Consider the following 18404-nt stretch of genomic DNA (forward strand, 5'->3'; position numbering starts at 1 on the left):
AGGCATTTCAGCATAAAACAGTTTCTGATTATTTTGGGTAATACTCTTCATCATCTTAAGTGCCCAGTGCTAAGACAGATTCCACACCTTGTCCACCAGGCACCCAGCCTGTCCTCTGGAGAAAGCTTGTTTTGTCACAGGTGCAGGACTTTGCAGATGACTAGCTGTACTGCTATTTCAACAGGTTCATTTACTAGGTAAACACTATAGGAAAGGCTTTTGGGTTGATTTCAGCTAAATCCACTAAGGTCACTCAAAATAAACCCTCAGCTGCCTGTGTGGGGTCTTTCAAAAGTCTAATTCCTACATCTGATTCTAAAGGTCAGTCTGCTGGGAACACCAACTGGAGTCTTTAGCACTTCCCCTAAGAGGTCAGAACATGCAAGCCTTGGAGAAGAGAGCTACTTCAGTCCATGACTGAAAAAAATATGGATACCAAAAGCAAGAATGTTATGAGGGCTTTAATAATAAAAGTAAGAAACAAGCAATGAACTTCAGAAGGAAATAATACTTCACTCCACCAAAATAATTGTTTTTCATAGTCCATACAGTTTTAACTGTAAGAAATGTTTACCTCTTTCCCATCTGCCTATTGTTTTGCTCATGGTTATATTTTTGTTTTGTTTTGCTGATGATAGTTCTTAGCATTCTTCAGCCATAAATATTATATTAATTTTAAATTAACAGTTCCAACAATTAATTTGACATTTCCAAGTAAATTCATCCCTCTATTTCAGCTGCATACGTTGTTCATGTCTGAAATTTCTTCGTATGTTCCCATCATGGAAAGGCTGAGAAATTGTCATAACTAGAGAGAAAAAAAAAAAGCAGCACCATTCCAAGAAAATGTTCCTTTCCACAGCTTTACCTCATTAATTCTGTAATTTCTGATCTAGCAAGCCAACAGCACTCTCTTCTGTATGTCCGTTCAGTTTTTCTTAATTTAATTGTGTTCATTCACTTGTTTAAACATAGAATCATCGAAGGTTGGAAGGGACCTCGAAGATCATCCAGTGCCAACCCCGCTGCCATAAGCAGGGAACCCTCCCACTAGACCAGGTTGCACAAAACCTTGTCCAACCTGGCCTTAAAAACCTCCAGGTTTGGGGCATCAACAACCTCCCTGGGCAACCCATTCCAGTTCCTCACCATCTTTATAGTGAAGAATCTCTTCCTAATTTCTAACCTAAATCTGCACTCTCTCAATTTAAAACCATTACCCCTTTTCCTATCACTATCTTCTCTGATGAAAAGCCCCTTCCCAGCTTTCCTGTAGGCCCCCTTCAAGTACTGGAAGGCTGCTATAAGATCTCCCCAGAGCCTTCTCTTCTTTAGGCTTCTCTAGGCCTTAGTCTAATTGCCCCTGAAAATTTCTATCAACTGCTCATCTCTCCATTGAGCCTGCTCTTTTCTAGGTTCATGTCCTGAGAAGCCTTGAATTCAGTGGGATCAGAGTAAAAGATACAGCTTTTTTCTTTTAAGATTTTTTTCTTTCCTTAAAAAAGGCCTTGGAATTCTTTTGCAATGGTGATGAACATTCTCTTGTTTCTGTGCATAGTTAGTACAACAGGTAAACCCAGTGCTAATTAGAACAGGCATTGCAAATAAAGCCTTTGATACTGCTGTGGGCTGCAGTGACAAGAGAATAGACTGTAATGAGAACTGTCTTATTCCCAGCACAAGAGTTAAAGTTTTACTCTGACCACTTGTTGCTTGATCACAAAGATACTTTCCCTCTCTCTGCCTGATTCCCATCAGGATGTAAGCTGGAGTAATTTCTTTTCAAAATATCTTAATTTCCCTTCTTCTCATCATATGTAATTAAAAAAATTACAAACAAAAACGATGCTGTATGTATTAAGTTAAACACATGTGGGAGCTCCTTAATTAGCTGCACGATGCTTACAATTCTACAGGGAGCAGCAGAAAGCCAAATGCAGAGCTCATTATGGCTGTCAGCATTTTAATGAGCCCCTTGGTGCTACCTCCCTGTTACTTTGCAGCTGTGGCAAAATCTGACAAAGATGCCCTGAAGAAATTACAGGCAGCAGCAGAAAAGTCACTTGGACTTTTAATGGAGCCCAGTGTGAGATGCGAGAGCAGAAATGTGGTTGGAAAACGTGTTCCCACCGGGGCTTATTAGAGCAGAAACCCACAGACTTTGACTACAGGCAGTGCAGAAAGCCAGAGACTTCTCCTGTACCAAAGTTCCCTTACAGAAGTCAAACAGCAATCCCTAGGTGCCAGGAAGATGGTCCTTTCAGTCAGCAGTCTCCACACGCAGCATGTGGAAAGGAAATAGACATGGATCCACCTCTCCAAACTTGCTCTTCCAAAACACTGGCAGATGCACAGGCTCTCTGGGCTTCACTCATAATGATCAGCCAGGACACTGTGACTGTAAACACACACTGCTGACACATTAATGAGCCACAGTCCTCCTGACAGGCTCCAGTCTAACTCACACCTCTCTCCTTCTACCCCAACCTGGGTCATCTCTGGATTCAAACACTTAAATGTTGCCCCTCAGCCCCCACCCTCTGTTATGCTAGACCTTGAACACCTCCTTCTCCAGTCCATGAGATCAAAATCATGAGCTTAATGGCTTCTGTTGATGTCCATGTATCCCACTACCTCTTGCCAGAGCTCTGATAATGAGTAGGTAAGGACCTACTACAGTCCATCTTAATACTTATGTAAGAACAATTCCAGCAATGTTCATTGTTACAAAGGAGATAAGCCAGACTGATCAAAGGACTCCTTGGCAGTGCCCCTCTCAGGCTTCCCAAGTTCTGCTTCTTGCCGCTCCTAGAATATGCTCACACATGATCCCCTGTCACCATAGCTGAATCAGCATTTGTTACTCTTCTGTAGTGAAACCTCAAATTTACCTCATAACAAAAGCAGGACTTGCAAATATTGCAATATGGGAGTACTCCAGATGGCATCCAAATGCCTATTCAGAAGACTGTGGTTTTCTTATAGTTTCCATACCATCAATGTTTGGACAGGTGAACTGAGCCCTGTTCAGCTGTATCAGGCAACCCGAAGTGGGCATACTGGATTACATGAATTCCAGAAGCTAAACAGAGTTCATTCTGTCCTGGCTGCCATAATGGTCACAATTAGATCACAAGAACCGATCTTTTCAGTTTATAATACAATGGATATGATCAATCTGAAGCAGTTGTGCTGGGTCTAGCTGTAGGCCTAGAGAGAGAGAAACACCTCCAGAGGACAACTCTTTCCAAATATCCTTGAGAGATCCCCTGCCACTGGACTCATCAGACATCCTTTTTCTCTGCAGCATTGTTATTTTTGGCTGTACTGTGCTGGACCTTTGTCACTTTCCAGGGTTCCTCTAGATGCACAGGATACATCCAAGGTGTGAATCATGTACGTTTTCACTGCATTCCTGAATTCCAAGTTCCAGCTGTCCACAATGAGACAAACTTCATTCCCTCCAGGGCTAAAATAAATCCAGAAACCCCCTCAGTGTCGTGGTGGGTTTGTTTGTTCCAGGGACCATAACCACAGGAAGAAAACCACATCATCTGCTCCCTCTGCAGTTCTGCATCAGTACTGCAGAAAGTCTCACAAATTCAAACACTGCTTGACATCTTTATCCATACTATAATTGTTGTTATAAATGGTATAAATGCTATAAATGTTCCAAATTTTTCTTTCTTTTCATCCTTTTACACCTAATGTAGCAGTCCTTCTGGTGCCCTTCACATCCCATGGAAAGCTGAACTTCAGGTGAGCACTGGCTTTCCTAACATCATCCCTACGTGTCCTGGCAATGTTTCTATGAATGAATGAATGCAAGTTCAGGTGAGACATTCAGGGTGACAAAACATAAGTGTCTAGAGTAGATTAAGACAGCCTAGGTGTTCTCAAGCATGTTTATGGGGCTTTCAGTTATGGTGCGAGGCCTCCAGAAGTCACTTCCTGGACAAGTGCCTGGAGATCACAAAGGGAGGATAAACTGGAATCACACCAGACTTCCATTCTTAGGAATGTAAAGTGATTCTTCAACTTAGGTGAGATTGTTTCAGCACCAAGGGATGCATCAAGGGGTTCACTTGCAGTCATCACCATGTTAAAAGCGCTTAAGCTATATATTCTTTCAAAGTAAATTGTATGTGCTAGGGTCTGTTTTCTAGCCCAGAGGTCAGCTGACATGGTCTGGCTACATCCATTCTACCAAACCCTCAACACCACTATCACTGAGATGCCCCACTCAAATTGCCTGCTGGGAATAGACTGACTCATGCTGAATCCTGACTTGTTCCTGGGGTTTCCCTGGACTGCTTACCAGTCCCAGGAACAGGCTGACAGTTTAGGAGTGCAGCCCTTGTGTTCCAGCCCCCAGGAGTGTGGAACTGCCACTGCAGCAGCATCTTCTGAGCAGAATTCACCTTTTTCATCTTGGTCCTAGGACTACCACAAAGACATTATCTGAATAACACCTGTTTACACAAGTGAAAACCCAACTCTTAAAAATGCAGTGGGAAAGGCAGGAAGGTAAGACAAAAAGTTAAGGATTCACGTGGTACCAGGGAAATGCTTTTGAATCTTATTGGCTTTCAGGTGGTAGCAAGGGATTAGAGATAAGGGTAAAAAAACCCATGGGACACTGTCTTTTGGGGCTGGAGAAAGCAGCTTGGAAACAGGCAGACAATGAAATAGGGATACCAGATGGGAATAATAAAAGCCATTGATTCACTTATTTGCCTTATCTTTAAAAATGAGAGTAACAGCACAGAATGGTCATCTTCGTTGTTGTTTCCAGCACTTCCTAGTGAAGAATGGCCAGCTCTTGCTTTGAAATCATTTGGGTTGTTGTGGCCCAAGCAATGCTACAGGCTTGGGGAAGAGTGGCTGGGAAGCTGCCCAGCAGAAAGGGACCTGGTGGTTCTGATTGATAGGTGGCTGAATATGAGCAAGCAGTGTGCCCAGATGGCCAACAAGGCCAATGGCATCCTGGCTTGTATTGTCTGCTCCCTGGACACTCTGTCCCTCAGCAGAGAAGTGGTCATGGCATTGCACTTTGTCCAAGGGCTGTCACAAGAGCCAGATGGAAGAGCCCATTTTGTGCTGCCACTTCACTGCATTCACACATAAAACAGTATGGTGAGTGGCCCCACAAGTGGGAAGGGACAACTCTCCCCTTCCAGCTATCCATAGGGACACATTTCCGCCTGAACATTTCCACCATGGCACAGCCCTTTGTCATCTGCTGATCCACAGAGAGTTGTCCCAGCATAGAGATATTCTGGTGCAGAGATGTCTTGGTGGAGAGCTGGCGGTGGAGAGTTGTTCTAGACCCCCCCATAAGGAACCTGCCCTCAGTCACACACCCCATAGAAGGGCCACAGTCTCCCCATATACTTTATGTACACACCCAATGCAACTTCCCTTTGCATGCAAAGGGGGACCCACATTTTTCCCCCATATGGCCTGTGGGGCCCCCCACTCCCCCTGTGTACTTTGTTGTGCCTCATGAGAGAATCCACACCTCCCACACACATTTCCCATAAGCAGACTCATGGACCCCTCCATGTGCCTTATGGACAACCTCCAATTCAAATCATAGAAGGGTTCAGCTTGGAAGAGACCTTAAAGATTATCTAGTTCCACCCCCTGGCCATGGGCATGTACACATTCTCTCTGTGTCCTATACATATGGGTGCCAAATCCTGGCCCTCACACCCCTACAGGGAGAGCCTTTGTCTTCCCCAGTGCCATGTTTCTGTTGCAGCCTGGAACTGTGGCACTCACAATCTGCCCTACAGCCTGCTGCTCACCGCTAGCCTGCAGTCACTCCATGGAGTGATGTCCACCCAATGTCCAGGCCAACTTCTCCCTTTCCCCTTTGATCTACACTGCCCAGGACCACAGCACTGCACAGGTGTTTCCTCCTGAGTGCCAGGATCCTGGGGGAGCTGGAGAGGGGTGTTGTCACTGAGCAAAGGGAATGCACCACAATCAGTGCTTGTGCTCCTGGCTGAATGCTGGGTCTGGTTCCCTCCTCCTGTGTATGACCAGGCTCCCCTTCTTCAGGTCTCACTGGCTAGCACCCCCAAGGGGAGCATGATACGGAGCTGCTGGTGTGTTATGGAGACCCCACTGCAGTCAGTGTCATGGTGGAGAGGGTAGACCCTGGGGCCCTTCCAGGTGAGTGCAGCTAGGGAGGAAACATGAGGCACCTCTGGGTTATTATATGGGTTGCTTCTGCTGCTTCTGCTGCTTTAGTAGAATCTGTTGTTTAGGATTGGATTAGTGTTAATGGTCTGAGGCTGAAACAGATAAAGGGGTATCACAGATCCTAGACCAAATTGGCTGCATGTGCATGTTTGGCCTTGTGTTATGCAACCTGGGCAGAACGACTTGTGACACATGTTGGCCCCATGTGCTGGAACCTCGTCCCCCTGTAAAGGGTATACAAACCATTTTTTTCCTGAAACTGTAATTTGTAGTTTGTAATTTCCCTACTTTTTGTAGGGAATTAGTAGCTTAATAGATTGCATCTGCATTGTGTTTGGGAATGGATTAAGAGGGTGGGAGAAAATCACTGGTGAGAAATTTTCTTTGGCTGGTCTCTCACAGCCACCAGGATCTTCAACACACTGCTGCACCCTGTTGTAGTGATACTATTAATGCAAATCTGTATGTACCTTGTCATAGTAGTAACTTGTTACTGTAGGAGGCAGGTGAAGCTCTGCATTGATAAGCAGGTGGAAGGGTTAGTGGTGGACTTGGCAAAATTACGTTAGCAGTTGGAGTCCATGTCCTCAAGGGTCGTTTTGAACCTAAATGATTCTGCAATTCTATGTCTTTCCCCTTGACAAGAGAGTGCTGTGCACACGAGTAAATATGAGTGTTCAGAAGTGTCCACAGCAGGCACAATAGCAGTACCTTCCAGTGAAGTCTTCCTGCTGCACCCACTTTGCTGCCCTCCTCAATTTACCCCAAAAGACCAGGCTGTGTCAGGAATTCCCATAGCTGCATTGCCATGTAAACCAATTGCTTTGGAGTTAAAGCACTCATCGCCATCAGCCCCAGCACATCATCATGTCCAAGGGGACACTGGGGAGAGATTGATCTGAAAACTATCAGCATGTTGGAGGTGGAACGGCAGGAGCTTTTGATTAGCAAACCAGATAAGCAATGTTCTCCTCCTATCACAGGACCCTATATTAGTGGGTCTCATTACATCTTGCCAAAGTCTCTGATTAATTTTCCAATAAAGAGCAAATCTTCTGTAGGCCAAAGAGGTGTGACACAACCTTTATTTCAGTTGGGCCTACGATCCTTCCTTCCAGGAGCAATCTATGAGTCACTAGAAGGGGCATGAAAGGCCATTGCTTCCCCGAAAGCTGTGTATTTTAATACACTAGATGAGGTGATGTCATTGCTCTTGGAAGAATGCAGACTTGTTCTAGGCTAGCAAGACAAGAGCTGAGGACTTGCCATGCTTTGTCCAGGCTACATTAGGCTTGAATTTATTTCAGCTGGATCTTAGCCATAGTGGCTGTAGCAACACTGCCCAGCAGATAGGTATCTGATGTCTAACTTATCCTAGTGGTAACAGAAGAGTTGTCACGTGATTAATGTCCACTTTTGTTTTAGCTTTACCTTTTTAGATCCATTGGAGCATGCAACTCTGAAAATAAATGCTGTTCTCTCTTTAAGCTTCACCTCTGCTTTCTGGAGCAGACACAGTGCACTGGGCTGTGCACTGGCAATACCCTCTTGCCCTGGAGGTCAGTGGGGAGTCAGAGAAGTCACCCTCCCCAGATATGCAAATTAGATGGGGAATGTGCCCTCCCATGCTCTTTAGGGTGCAGAAGGAGGAAACTGGGGAGTTCACATTTTGGAGGAGTGAATCATGCAGAGGAAATACTGGTAGCTCAGCTTATTTCAGCCACAAACAAATGTGTTGGTAATTCAAGGAGAGGTTTTGTCTTCTTCCGTCCAAGAGACTCCCAAGGGTGACACATCTGATCAAACTTAGTAGGTGTCCATAGCCTGAAGGGAATACCAGACTGATGTTGACCTTGTAGACCTTTCTCAGAGGCAGAAAAGCCAACCTCAGTCAGCCATGCTGCCTAAATCTGAAGGAGTCAGGCCCATTCAAATCTTCTGCAGGATGTGAGCTGAATCCTCTTTCTGGAGCCTCATTAGGTTCTGCTGCATCAGTTTGGAAAAGCCTTCGCTTTTTGCACCACCTCAGCTGCTCTGTTTCTCAGAGCAGGCTGAATTGCTTTGGATGTCTGGGGAGGGACAACAATTGCTGAAACCTCCATAGGGATACACTTATGCAGTGCTCCCTCCCTGGAATCCCAAGGGAGACACCCTCCAGGACACTGATTTTTTCCATAACACCAGTAAATGGCATTCAGATGCTGCAGGCCCAGACCTCCATCTGTGTAAGGAAGAGTGAAAGAGATGAACTTTTTGTTGTCCTTCCTGTGAGGTAAGGGTTTTCAGGGGAGAACAGAGAGGGAAGGGATGTAGGGTAGAACAGGTGACACCCAGACCTTAGTCTTCATTCCCAGGCACCACCACAGGAAAGGTCATGACTTGCTGCTGAAAGTGACAGAGGAAAGTACCATGTTTGCTGAGGCACATCTGGGCTGTTCTGGTTTAGCCAGCAGATCTGCACATAGTGAAAATAATAGGCAAGGTTTTGTAGTTTTATTCTGCCCTTTCCTGGATGTCTTTCTCCTGCTTATCCCTTCTGAAACTACAGAGAGCATGGTTAGGCATGTTGAGTGGTGCTCAACACCCTGTACTGTGCTGTTGGACAGCAGCCCTGGGATACTCATACACCTCAGCTAAAATGCTGGAGGGGCTTGAGAAGAGTGTAGGTCAATTCATCCCAGCCTGGGAGAAGGGTGTAATAGAGTTTCGGTGCATCACCTTTTTGAGCAGCCCATCCATCCCAGGATTTCTATGGATCACCTAGGTGCTTTCCTTCAACACCTCCATCTCCCTGTAAAGGCTCAAAAGACATCTGGGGGAAATCAGCAGGGACATCATTCTGTTTACCCACAATGCTGGGATGCAGTCTTGGCAAAGGGTGGTGTTCCTCAAGCATGGATTCCCCCTGAGCACATTCAGGCTCTTAATGGGTATTTACCACAAACATGCACTAGATGATGCTCCTGGCAACACTGAGCACAGAGCCCCAGAGCCACAGCTGAAAGCTCAGAAGTACTCAATACCTGCAGTGACAATTCTTCTACTGACAGGAGAAAAGGCATCTGATATGATATGACATCAGTTGTGTTTAAATTTGCCACAATGTATCTACAATATAGGTGTGATATGACTAACTCTGACAATGGGCAATGGATATCTATCAAAAACATAGCCACACAGTCATGGTCACTATTAACGGTGTAGTGATATAGTCATGCAGGCATTTTCAGATGCCTTAGGACAAGTGCTCTCATATCCCTGAGAGATATCAACCTGCTGAGGTCCACAAGACTGTTGTACAGGCTCTTGGAGTCCACACTCAGAGCACAGGGGAATCAAGATCATCCTACCTGATGTGTTGAGGTGGCCTGAAGAAGACCTGTGCCTACTTTTCTGCACTAGGAGGTGCTGGTTTGCTGTGGTCCTTGTAAGAAAAGCACTCGCACCCTGTAAGCTATCATTTTGAATGCTATTTATAAAAGCTAACGCTATGAAGAGAACTATGTCCTTCAGATGCTGTAAAGCATTAGCCAAGTCTCCAAACAGGGTGTAGCACGCCACTCAGATGTCATGCATGGAAGGGTCACTCAAGCTCCTGGAGGATTTTCTTAAAGGAAAACAACAGTGTTCATCATTTCTGCTGTCAAACAGAAAGAAAGAGCTGCTGAGGGTGTTGCACTGCCACTACTGGGCATTTGTACGGCACAGCCTCAGTCTGATGGACATGCTCTTCATGTGGCACAGCCCTGCACAGCATGGGCTGGCACAGCACAGCCTGGCACAGCCTGGCTCAGCCATAGCTCAACATGGCCCAGCATCCAGCATAGCCAAGCCCAACCCAGCACAGGCCTGAGCCTCCTCAGGTGAAGTGTTTTGTTGGCCACTTACTCCTTATATGCAATGGTCTTCAGGGGATTGCTACACCTTCACAGCATTTTATTAGGTGGTGGAGTCTTCACTGAAAATTTTCCAGCTAATTTCACCCCATGACTTTTGAGCTGTCCTTTTATTCCCCCTAATTTCCATGAATTGTGCTTTTCTGTATTTCCTCATCTCCAGATACGTTGTTGCTTATTGTCCCTGTTAAGTCAGTTCTGTTTTACCGAAGAGTCCACTGAGACTGACCTGGTGGCAACCAGGTGACCTTGTTCTGCACTGATGTAATAATTAGCTAGATATACTCTTGCAGCAGTTCAGCAAGCAATCATACCTTCTGTCTTACCATACACAAAGCTAAGTATATTTCTGCTGCTTTTGTTGTCCCAAAAATCAGTTCTTTACCCAGTGTGCAAAGTCCAATCCACACAGAGGTATCAAGTTTATTACAATCTTGTGCAGGAACAGGTGCTAGCAGGCTAATGCCAAGAAAATAGCACACCATAGTAACATGACAGAGAATATTTATAACACTGCAGGTTAAGATGAAGTTAGATTGTAGCCTTGCTTGGTTGAAGGACTCCTTTGTGAGAGTTCAGGTGAGAGAGAGCAGCATGTGGGGCAGAACACTTCATTTGTGAAGTGTTTGGCTGCATTAATTTCGAAGGAAGCTGCCATTCTGGTATGGTAGTAGACTTCAGAAAGAGTTCCCAGAATAGACAAGTTTGGGTATTCTGCTCCCACAAGTCTTTTGCTCTTACTCTATTTCATCAGCACCATTAACAAAGCCATCTTACCCAGAAGAGACTGTGTAGGCTTGCTCACAGATTTTAATCATCATTACCACCAAAAATAAAATGAAACGCAGAGAAACTAAATACAAATATTTGTATTAATTGAATTCAGAGAGCTGACATACTCCGCAGCAAGTGATTTATCAGGTCTGTCTTGGAATTTGGGACTCTTTTTATGACTCATTACAATATTTTAATTTTTGATACCAGTTAAGGTTCTTTGGTTTGCCAAGCAGATTTATCAGTTAGGCTGCTTTTTAAAGTTTTGCAGACACTTTATGCCTTTTAAGAGATCCATTCCCCCCCTAATGATTTCATGAAGAGTATTTTACTCTGGTTTGGAACAAGAAAAAGAAAATATTTCATAAATAGCTGTTGTCCAACAAATTTAAAACTGTTTGCATTTATGTGTAACTATAGAAATGAGGGTGAGTAGAGGCACAATGTTTTGAGGTATTCCCATCCTGAAGCACAATTGTTAAAATGTACTTGGCAAGAAAAGATAATTATTTCTACTCCCAAGTCAACTTAATGCTTATTTTGATAAGCATGAAAGGACAGCCACACATTTGTACTTTTTTTTTTCTTCAGTAAAACTAAATGCATGAGTAGGTTTAAGATGTGACTCATATGCTCTTTCTTTCAGTTAGAACTGCTTGACAACAACCTGTGAGGATCAAAAAGACCAAGGCAACAACAAAATGGTGACATAAAACTTCATAAAGCAGAGATTTAAAATATTACGTGAAGAGAAAATTTTTTAGCATTCTTTGGAAAGAGAGTGAAATCTTACATCTATATTCAAGACTTATGAAGGTCTTGTATATACAAAAGGTGATATACATTTGATCTCTGTTTAAACAATAAAATTTGTGCATAATTATTCCCTTCTAGGTATCCTATGCCTGCTATGGACAACAGATGGAGAAATGCCTGTCGTAAGGAGTAGTTCATGTTGCCTATGTCCAGATGGGATGGATCACTTTTTGTGATACTCTGGGCTTTGAAGTAGGAGCCTAGATTAATTTTGACTAGATAGCCATCTATCTTATAGAGGACATAAATTATGATAATGTCTCCCACCTTTAGAAATGTAGCTGGTACAGGGAACATTACCCATATATATCACTGTCAGTCATAAATTCTTCAGTCTTCTAGTGTAAGAAAGATCACTTTTCCACTAAAAACGTAAAAGAGAAATGAAACAGTAAAACTACTAAAGTCTCAAACCTCTTAGTTTCTTTAAAGTAAATGTTAAAATTTATTTAAAAGTATCTCCTATGTATATGTATGTGTTTGTGTATGTACATGTGTATATGTATGTATATATACACACATCTTTATGCACATACATGTATATCTATGTATTTCCCCTTTCCAACTCACGTTAAAAAAATCTTCAAACTTTACATGCCATATCTATTAATGAGGAAACATACGAAGTAGAAGCAGAGGATGGAAAAACAGATGTTTGTGACTGAATTTATTTTCCTTGGTTTCCCCAGCCTTCCAAGGGTTAATGTTTTGCTCTTTGTGGGAGCGCTGGTCATCTACTTTTTGAGGGTCAGTGGGAATGTCATCATCATTGCCACAGTGGTAAAAGACAACACTCTGTACTAACCTGTGTATTTCTTCCTTAGAAATCTCTCCATTTTGGGAATAATCTATCTCAACCACTATAACCAAGCTTTTGTCCAATATTTTCAATGTCAAGAAATCTATCAGCACAGCTGGGTGCAAAGCCCAAGCCTTCTCCCACGTTTTCCTTGGTGCTGCTGAGTTTTTCCTCCTCACAGCCATGTCTTTTTGACTGATATATAGCAATATGCATCCCTCTCCACTATACCACCATCCTGAGTGGAAAATTGTGTGCTCAGCTCTCATTTGGCTCTTGGATGCGTGGTTTTCTGACTGTCTTTGTGCAAACTGTTCTAGTGTTTAGAATGCCCTTCTGTGGCCCCAATATCATCAGTCACTTTAACTGGGACATTGGACCACTGTTGAAGCTGGCTTGCACTGAGACCCACCATACTGAATGGCTTGTTTTCACTGTTGCTACCCTGGTTCTGTTTCACACTTCCTTTTTGACTGTCATCTACTTTACCATCATTTTTACTATATTAAAGATCTCATCTGCTTCTGGGCAACAGAAAGCTTTCTCTACTTGCATCACTCACCTGACTGTAGTCATAATGCTTTATGGGGCAGTCACATTCACTTATGTCAGGCCAAGAGGGCTGACATTTTCACTAAATATGAACAAAGTAGTACCCCTTCTGAACACCCTTGTAACGTCACTGCTGAACCCTTTCATTTACACTTTGAGGAAAAAGGAAGTAAAGACTGCCCTGAAAAAAACAGGCATGGAATCAGACTCGTGAATGGATAGACCTGTTCACAGTCATCAGCATAAACTTACTAGATTTCACTTTAGTGGCCCTATTTACCTTATTTACAATGTTTCCCAAGAAAAACTATGAGGATAAGATGGAAAAACAGTCCACTAGTAAGAACTCCAGGTTTTCCTTTTAACTGGTTTCTTCTATTTTAATCCTGGTGTCATCTTGATCATCCGGATTGATGCATGTTAATGGATGTTACAAGCAGCTACTACCTCCAGCAGTTCCACAGCTTAGAGATTCTTCCTGCCCAGCTGCTAAAGCCAAGCCTGGAAATCAAGGGTCTCCATTCCAGGTCAATGACCAGGGCTGCTGCTTTCCTTTTTGCAGGCTCATCCAGTAGGGAGGCTCAGTGTGCATCCCAAAAACACATGGACACACATGTACAGAAGGAAATGGACACAAGTGATAGACCTGAACCCTTTGTAACATTAACCCAAACTATGCATTCTTTCACAAATTGTAAGACATGGTTGTTTTCCTAATTAAGGTTGACATTTCCCCTCACATAACCCTTCATTTCCAGTGACCTGGGGCTTTATAGCCAATACAATTTTTTATTTGATGTCAGGGAGTGGTCTGTCACTTGGTGAAGGTCTTCTGCGTTCTTTGATAATCATTCTTTTCATCCTCCAAACCACTAAGCCCTGCCACTAGGCCTGCTGTTGTAGCCATTTACAGCTCTTATTCTTCTAATGTTCTATAAAGATCTTTGCAACCCAACTGATAAAATTTAGCTAAGAACTTAATAGTACAAGTCCCATTTTGGTGCCCATGATAGAAGAGTGGTTATAGAAGTCTGATTATAACTGTGCATGTTAACAAAGGATCAGTTCTGCATCACTTAAAGATTATTTGTGCATATTCTCAGGAATACTGAGAGCTCAACCAGATCATGCCTATTACTAAACTGTTGAAGTATGTTAGGAGTGACTGCAATCTCCAGCTTCTGGAGCCCAGCCCAGTGGTAAAATATGACACAGATTTTAGTGTCATCCTAAGGCTTTTTGATAATTAGAATAAATTATTTGAAGCTTGCTTAATGTATATTGGTTTCCTACAAATTTACACTATGGAGGTGTTGCTAAGAAAATTGTATTAACCAACACAATACAATTTTTTAAAAGTCTTCACTTATTTACTTCAAAATATTTCTTTTTAATTTTCCACGCTGAAGTATGTGTTTGCTGACCAGCTTCCACATCAAGCCTTTGATCTCTTTGTTACGCAAGGTATAGATCATGGGATTCATCAGGGGGAAGATGACTGTATGGAAAACAGCAACAACTTTTTCCATTGGGACAGCTTGGAAGGGTAAGCCATAGATATACACAGCTGGGCCACACATGACAAAAACCACAATAATATGGGAAACACAGGTGGAGGCTACTTTGTTCTTTGCCTTGGAGGACTGTGTCTGGAGCTTCAGCAACAGAATAGTATAGGAGATTAGGAGAAGTGTGAAGCACATCACTATAACAACTCCATTGTTGAGGAACATCAAAAGCTCCATTATGGAAGTGTTGGCACAGGCCAGCTTGATGAGCTGATGAGCATCACAGAAGAAGTTGTCCAGAATATTTGGACCACATAAGGGGAGATGGATGCTGAGAGCAAATAGAATGATTCCATGGATGAAACCCCCACCCCATGTAGCTCCAACAAGGACCCAGCAAACACCCCTGTTCACAAGCCTGTTGTAGTGAAGAGGTTTGCAAATGGCTACATAACGGTCATAGGCCATGACCATGAGCAGGAAAGCTTCAGCTGCTCCCAGGAAGTGGAGGAAGAAAAGCTGGGCCATGCAGGCATTGTAGGAGATGGTGTTACGGTGTGAGAAAAAGTCAGCCAACATTTTGGGTGGGGTTATGAAACAGTAGCAGATGTCCAAGAATGCCAAATTGGCCAGGAAAAAATACATAGGTGATCCCAGTTGGGAATTCCCCCATATTGTGAAAATGATAAGGATATTGCCTGGCAGAATGATCATATAGAAGAGGAGGAAGAAGAAGAAGAGAATAATCTGGACTTCATGATTTTGGGTCAATCCCAAAAGAACAAACTCTGTAACTAGTGTATAGTTCTCTTGCTCATTTCCATTCTGCATAGCCCTGAAAAACAGACAGTAATAATGGAAAAATCAAACAGCAATGCAAATGTACAGAAACATTTGAACAACCTTAGTAATATTTAGATTGTCTAAAATGCATGCCCTTTTCCCATTTCCTAGTTTTAGGGAATTCCTAATGGTGAAATACTTGAAAGCCAGATTCCCACCAACTTTAACTGGAAATGTAAACTGGAAAAGTCCATATTTCATCAGATGTTCTTTGTTTTCTCTGCACTCTGGGAACTGGCAACTAATGGAATATAGGTCATAAAGTATCAGTCCATTCTTCCATGGGTAGGCTAATTCTTGTGGTGTAGATGCCTCTATCTGAGCTAGTCATGTCTACTCCCTCTCCAGCTGACAAAAGCAGGTCCTTCCAGGGTAGACACATCCAATTCTTAGGCAGACAGCTAAAAAAAAAAGCTAATGAAATTCATTTTAACATAATACAATTGAGCTAGATCACATCCATTAATCAAAAAAAGGAATCTAAGTACACATCACTCACATCTGAAGGAAGTTTTATTAATTCCTCAGGTGAATTCGCCTGAAAGCTGCAAAGTTGTTAACAAATAAACAATTTTAAATCCCTTTATACTTAGTAATGTCAGTATACCTTGTAGCATATATCAATTCAGGTATTTTACAAAATATTTCATTTTTCTTAATTGTCTTTCAACAGAGCTGAGGTTATCTAGATCACATTCAGACTTCCACCTTTCTCCAGAAAAATCCCACAGCAGTGTCCAGTTTTTCAATGAAGTCAACAGAACACTGGAAACATAAAGAAAACTCAATTATCTAAATATCTCTATGAAACTAATCCACCATGAATTGGCATGAGGGCAGTCTGGAAAAAAATCTGATGTATTTTCATAGAATGCATTGAATAATTTCATTTACATATATTTTAATGGAACTGGGGATTTTGACACCTCCCTCATGAAGAAAACCATAAAAATTGGTCAGATTCCTTCTAAAAGTCCTTTGACTTACCCAAGTTCTTTCATTGCTCTCACTCACTTTTCTTTTGGTTACAAGAAAGTTACGAGCTTTTGCTTCCTGGTTTTTTTAACACTTCTTCCATTTTGCTACAAAGATGGTATGTCCATCTGAAGTACAGCATCTGCACATTACTGTGTTAGTAACTTCACCAGCAATGTTGAAGTAGAGAATAAAGCATACTGAAAATGTATTAGTAGGAGAAAAGGCTCTGACCTGTAAGGTTTTTTTAGTTGTAGAACAGTTCTAGTTTAGTTCCCTTATTGAGGCTACTGAGAAATGAAATCAGTCTTGACAATGGAAAAATATATATATATAAAAAAAATAAAAACAACTAACAGGAGGAGAAAGTGGCAAAAAGAAGTAAAATTCAAAATGGAAAGGAAGAAAGAAAGAAGGAAGGAGCGAGGAAGACAGCCAGCCAGACAGACAGACAGCCAGACAGACAGCCAGACAGACAGCCAGACAGACAGCCAGACAGACAGCCAGCCAGACAGACAGACAGCCAGCCAGACAGACAGCCAGCCAGACAGACAGCCAGCCAGACAGACAGCCAGACAGACAGCCAGACAGACAGCCAGACAGACAGCCAGCCAGACAGACAGCCAGCCAGACAGACAGCCAGCCAGACAGACAGCCAGCCAGACAGACAGCCAGCCAGACAGACAGCCAGCCAGAAAGGAAGGAGGTAAGAGAAAAGAAATATTGCTTACATCACTTTTCTGGATGCTTTTGTTTGAAGTCAAAATTCCAGGTCATACCTTGAACAAAAAAGAAAAATAATCTTTACATTCTTTGTTTTCTCCATCTCTTCCTTTCTTTCATGGACTGTGCTGGATGTGTGTATAAAGTTTCTCAGCTCACTGCAAATCCTTGTCCATCTGAATCTGAATTTCTCTTTGCCTCACTTTAAATTCCCTCCAAGTGGTTTGGTCAACTCCAGTCTCTTCCCATCCTGTCACAAAAATTTCTGCAGAAACCTACCACTACATTTGGCTGTTGTGCATCATCTTGTATCCTATCCTAGCTATCCAGCTAATGCAGCAACACTTTCCCTTAATTTCTATTTGGTTATAGAGACTTCTGTGGACTCACTTGACTTCCATGTCTTTGCATCTATGACTATCCTACACAGATCACCATCTACTGCTCTCTGGGTTGTTCAGCCCTTATCAGCAAGGAACCAACTGAGGTTACTCCGTCTTTCCTGTTTCCTGCTATATCACTTTAGACCGGTGGTAAATATTTCCCAGTTTTTCTAACTACTTCCCTGATGTTACAAATCTGCCAGTGTCAAGATCTTCTCTCCTGTTCAGCTGCAGATTGTGGTTTATTTAGTCTGCCTTCCACAGTGAGAAAGACTGGCTGCTCTGAACTCAGGTCTGTTCCATTTTCACTGTTGCATTTCTTATCTTCACTACTGGAAACCAATTTATCAGGAAAGCTACATAATGCACTTTCTCATTTGTCTCTTTTCAGTTCTTCAAACAATTTAATTCATAAAGAAACAGCTTACACAAGACTCGGGAATCACAATTTATGAGCATGATGACTCATTCTGGGACTTTCCACAGTGAAGCCATCTTTTAATGAGTTGCTTATGGGAATGTTCATACTGCATGATTTACAATGCTGCTGATGTAGGTATCTGCAGCTGAATCAGTCAGTGTAGTGACCTGAGGGACAGAGTGGAAGGAAAAAGATGTAATTCCCCTTAGAAAGTGTAGTGATGGTACCCATGTTCTGAACACAGATGTTGACTGCAATTTTACGTGCTCCACAAAAACCTGCCTGGTCTCTAGTGTCTGGTCTAGAATGAGGCCTCCTGTGGCTCATCAGCTGATTTGGTGAAGATGTCTGAGCCAACATCCAGTGCCATCAGAGTGGATCAGACTACATTTGACTATTTGAATTCCGCTCTACATGTCTAGCTCAGACTTTTAATTGTATCTTTATCTTTGTACCTGTAAATAACTGTACCTATAATATCTGAATTTATCTCCTTGCTATTTC

The 18404-nt window shown here is 42.7% G+C and overlaps 1 protein-coding gene and 1 pseudogene across 1 annotated transcript; one reads left to right on the top strand and one right to left on the bottom strand.

Moving 5' to 3' along the window:
- Nucleotides 1-12335: 12335 nt before the first annotated feature.
- On the top strand, nucleotides 12336-13261 carry LOC127394290 (olfactory receptor 6X1-like; annotated as a pseudogene).
- A 1186-nt stretch (nucleotides 13262-14447) lies between these two features.
- On the bottom strand, nucleotides 14448-15386 carry LOC127394291 (olfactory receptor 4N5-like; the record flags this gene model as incomplete). The annotated part of the gene is made up of 1 exon (XM_051640119.1): nucleotides 14448-15386. A coding segment is annotated over exon 1 (939 nt), but the record flags the coding sequence as incomplete, so codon positions are not given.
- Between the last annotated feature and the right edge of the window lie 3018 nt (nucleotides 15387-18404).

Source organism: Apus apus, chromosome 25 (genome assembly GCF_020740795.1).
Source record: "Apus apus isolate bApuApu2 chromosome 25, bApuApu2.pri.cur, whole genome shotgun sequence".
NCBI lineage: Eukaryota > Metazoa > Chordata > Aves > Apodiformes > Apodidae > Apus > Apus apus.